The sequence below is a fragment of the Porites lutea genome, chromosome 5 (genome assembly GCF_958299795.1).
Source record: "Porites lutea chromosome 5, jaPorLute2.1, whole genome shotgun sequence".
Taxonomy (NCBI): Eukaryota; Metazoa; Cnidaria; class Anthozoa; order Scleractinia; family Poritidae; genus Porites; species Porites lutea.
In genome coordinates, this window is record NC_133205.1 from 1,740,001 (window position 1) to 1,744,808 (window position 4,808).

Here is a 4,808-nt window from a genome sequence, read left to right on the forward strand (position 1 = left end):
TGACCTACAGAGTTGATTCCGATATCCGGGGATCGTACGGTTGGTACGAAGAGATTCCTTTAAAAGACCAGAAAAACGATTTACAGGAAGATTTTTCGGTTGGAAAAACCAAGCTTGTTTCCTGGATGGTTAGCAATTGCAACCCTCAGCTAAGAAAACTTTTTGTTCATGAATTACAGAAATATATTGCAGTTGATGTATTTGGGGTGTGTTCGAGAGAATTTGGCCAACCAAAGTCTTGTCCGAAAGAGTCATGTAAAGACATTATCAAAAAGTACAAGTTCTACCTCAGTTTTGAAAATGCACTGTGTAAGGACTACATTACTGAGAAGTACTGGTCACATTTGGGTAAGTAAAAAGTCAGCTATTCTTCTTTTCTTTTCAACTGAAAAAACTTAATCACAACTTTTAGGGACTCTTACACAACTTGTTATGCAAACATGGGAGGGGCTGGTTGGGGGAGTCTATAAGATACTACGTGCGAAGGACGCAGCAACTCCCAACAAACAGTGTTGGGAGTTGTTGCGTCCGTGTTGATAGTGGTTTGCAAATGGATGAAACAACTCTCAACAAACAATGTTGGGAGTTGTTGCGTCCTTGTTGATAGTGGTGTACAAACGGATGCAACGACTCTCAACAATGTTGGCCCATCACAGGTGTTGGTCCGTCACGCGAAGTTTTTGCTTTGCTGTCTCCAAGGAGACCATGTGTAATGCGCGTTCTTGGTGGCCCCGACAATGTTGGGAGACCTGTGCAACATTATAGCGCTACGGTTTGGCGATCACGGAACTAAAGAAATATTGGGAGTTCTTGGCTCAAAAGTTTTGCCGGTTTCAAACTTCTGGCAACAACTCCCAACAACATGCAGCAACATGCAACAGAATATTCAAATGGACGCAACATGTAACAACGACCGTTTCGTCCGTTTGCATGGGGCTTTACGGCTTGTTTTATGGTTTTCAATGGGTCAAAGAGTTAAGCTTCGGCTAAACAATTAATCATTTTCGTCTAACATTGTGTTGATACGCCTTTTTACGGTCTGACTTTGTCTTACTGCAACACAGGTGACGAGAATATTGTACCAGTTGTGATGGGAGGAGCAGACTACAGCAAACTTGCTATTCCAGGTTCTTATATCAATGTACTGGATTTCAACACTGTGAAAGATCTTGCAGATTACCTTCATTATCTCGACAAGAACATTACAGCTTACAACGAGTACTTTAAGTGGAGGAAAAGATACCGTTTGGGCGGGGATTGGTCTTTTCTTTGCCAATTCTGCGAAAAAGGTAGTTCGTTAACTGGGCTCCAATTAAAACACAACCAAGATCTCTCTGACTTTTGGGTTAGACAAGGGAAATGTGATGAAAAGGACCAACTTGTGCGCAAGATGTGGTCTGCGTAGAGTGGTGTCTCATAATTTTGCGGTCTTTCTATTCATTTTAATGACTTTTAGTTTAACAGCAATTTTAGCGATAGCGTACTAATTTATTATACACAGCGGCTACAAGGTAACGTGATTCTTAATTAAACATGCGTGTTTATTTACGTACCTTTCATGAGCTTGGAAAAAAAGATATAAATCATGGATAAATCTTTGCCTTATTTCAAACCGAGGAGGTTTGGGGTACGATTCCATCTATAGTGGGATAAAACAACACGGGACCTACATAGTCAGAAAGAGCACATTCATTGAGGTTAGAAAATTCTCAAGTTTGGTGTCAATGGAGCCAACATTGAAAAAGATACTGTTACTTAAAAACTTGAAAATTTAATAAGAGATGTATGATTGCAGGACACACCGTCCGGACGTCTACATATTCGTTAGTTAAGTGTCCATTTTTTTGAATGCTCTATACCTCGTTTAATACAGGCCTGATAAACACCAAACTTGACGATTTTTTAAATCTCGGTTTCCTCTTTCCGACTTCATGGCTCTCGTGTTGTTTTTCCCATAATACCAACAAACTCGTACTTAGCCCCACTCGGTTTTAAAACAGGCAATGCAATTCTAGCAATTACTTTTGAGAGATACCACTGACCCGTCCACATATGGCGTACTTACAGTAAAAGACTTACCCACCCTCCTCCGATTTTCATACATCTTGTTTAACAGTATTACTTAACGGAAATACTCAAACGACCAAACAGAGCGAGAGAAACTTAACCCTATTCAGACAAGGCGTTTTTGGGCTTCGAGACCCCCCCCCCCCCCCCCCCCCCCCCCCCTTGAAACACGAGCTATTTTTAGGAAAAAGAATAGCGCAATATGGGATTTGCCATTAAATTCATCAATGTGACGTGAATGATTTACATCATTGTATCAGACTTTAAGTGGTCAGATCTTGTAGAGAACAGGCCCGTAGCCAGGTTTTTTTACGGGGAGGTGCGATCCAACCCGGTGACGGACCAAATGAGGGCGAAAAGGTTCTAGTGGGGAGGGGGGGGGGGGGAAACTTTGGTTGTCTGGGACTGAATTGCGTAGCAAGTTTGCAATTGGGGCCTTTGGGGGACGGGGCTCACTTGGAACGCGTTAGCGTGTGTCTACTAGGGGGGTCTCCTAAAACATTTTTAAATTAGAGCCCTCTGAAATGGCTGGAAATGCATTTAATACTAACTTGATGAGGTGAAACTTATTCACTATTAGCAACAAAAAAACGTCGCCGCCAAAAAATTTTCTCCACAAAACGCATGATACAGCAGCAACTATTCTCCGACCCTTCGACCTTGTTCGACAACGGAAGTTTAGCTCCATGTTAAACTAAACCAGCTGATGCGAGAACGAAAGAAAAGAAGAACAGTAGCTTCACTAACATTGCTACAAATTTACGGTAGAATATAGAATAATGGTACTTTTACAGCCACTGAACTCGAGCTCTCAACAGTAGGATTTGTGCTGTGAAACGTATTATATACGAAACCCGCCAATGAGTTCGGACCGAAAAAAGCACCAATCATGAATTCAGCCATTTTCCTGTGAAGTCCGCTTAGAGAACAAAAATCTATATCTCGTCCTTCAATGCCGGGCCGGGATACTGGTAATAATGTATAGATTTAGCCATGGCCGCTAAAAGCGAAGCTCTCGTTAAAATATCCATAGTTTACTCAAACAAAATATAAAAAAGAGTGTAACGCTAAGCGGCGCAGGCAATGAAGACAGGCAAAAAAAAAAATCAGTAGGTCTAATTAGCAAAAAACCCTACTTTGCACGTGCAGCACACTTTTTTTGTACATGTCTTTGCCGTTGTTTTGCACGATTTCTACGTGAAACTTCCGGAAACTTCCTAATTACTCAGTTTCACCTTGGTGGCCGCTAGAATTTATCACTTTCTCACAGCCGCTATCAAAGTTGAATAGAAAAGCAACTTCGATTTTTTTAGTATTACTTGCTTTTTAATACTGTTGGGCGGTCCCTGCATCAAGCTTAAATCTAGCCTGAATTTCATACGATTGCTTCGAGTCGTTTTCTCATCTCAGTTACAGAGGGAGTAATAACGATTCGATGTAATCAGATGAAATTCAGGCTAGCTCCAAGCTAAGAGCAACAAGAGTTGTGTAGCTTTAATACTGAGGAGTTTTGATATTCTCCAAGCACCACAAAGAGCTGGGTCCAGCACGTCAAAGCTGCGGACCAGGAATCTCATACTTGTCGATAGTCTCCCTCGCAGCCGTTTTTGGGATGTCACGCAACGCTCCCCCAAAAGAATGGGGGAGCGTTGCGTGACATCCAAAAAACGGTTGCGAGGGAGACTAACTCGCCGACTGTTGAAATAAAAACTCAGATCCAACACTTTGCAGAAAACTATGGCAAACAAACCCTTCAGGGTTTATCGAGAAATGAAAAAATGTTCTGTAGGCACACCAAATCCCTTTTACACTTTGAGAAGGCTAGAACACGTTTTGTGGAAAGGGTAAGCCAGGCTTGTGACCTTTTTTACAGCAGCATTTTCAATTTTACCACACAATCAGTAAATCAGAATACAGCAATATTCGCTGATCACGCTGATCAATAAAAAAGTGGACCTCTGGCGCCTGTTGGGGGAAGGGGGGGGGGGGTACGAGCGCACCCGTCGCACCCCGCTTTCTACAGACCTGAAATACGGCTCTTACGTTGGATCAAGCATTTGTTACCCTTTATCGCTCGCCAACTTTTCTGTAACAGTCTTGTTTTACCAGTTTTTTATTATGCTGATTGGGTATGGGTTGAATGACGTGCAGGATTTGCAGAACAAGGCCGCGAAAACTGCCCTAAAATGGCCACTTTATTCGTCAGCTACTGATGCCCTCGTAACTTAAAAGTGGCTCAGCCTGGAATAACGTATATAGAGGATATTACATGGCCGCGCGGAGATACGAAATTACTCTTCGAGTGTTGAAAAATATTCATTATATAAACACCAATGAACTACCAAACCATTTCACTTTAATAGTTTTTTTGGTGTGAAAGGCGCGATTTACTATGTAGCCATAGCAACGGTGATATTTTCACATGTGAAGATAACATGTTGTTTTCACATGTGAAGATATCAAGTTTTCCCGCGAAAGCTCACCTCGTATTTCATTGGTGTTTATATAATAAATAGATTTTATCATCGCCGTATATATGTTTACAAGTGTTTTAATGGCATCATGGATCACTCCATGGAGCTACTAGCAAACAGGCTAGGGACGTTTATAATTGTAACACAAGAAATAGAGACATGCTTAAACTACCCCTTGCAGCCAAAATTGGGATAAGCAGCGAGTGTGTTATCACTCTCTGAAAGATTGGAATAATCTAGACAAAGACATAAGAAATACACCTGACA

The 4,808-nt window shown here is 41.6% G+C and overlaps 1 protein-coding gene across 1 annotated transcript in view; it reads left to right on the forward strand.

Annotated features, from left to right (window-relative positions):
- The window catches only part of LOC140938987 (4-galactosyl-N-acetylglucosaminide 3-alpha-L-fucosyltransferase FUT6-like), a 2,197-nt gene extending 543 nt beyond the window's left edge, over nt 1-1,654 (forward strand). The window contains exons 1-2 of the mRNA XM_073388544.1: nt 1-348; nt 1,065-1,654. The exon at nt 1-348 is cut by the window's left edge and continues 543 nt beyond it. Coding sequence (XP_073244645.1) covers nt 1-348; nt 1,065-1,405 — 689 coding nt within the window. The 3' untranslated portion in view covers nt 1,406-1,654. The remainder of the gene's footprint in view (nt 349-1,064) is intronic.
- Nucleotides 1,655-4,808: the final 3,154 nt, after the last annotated feature.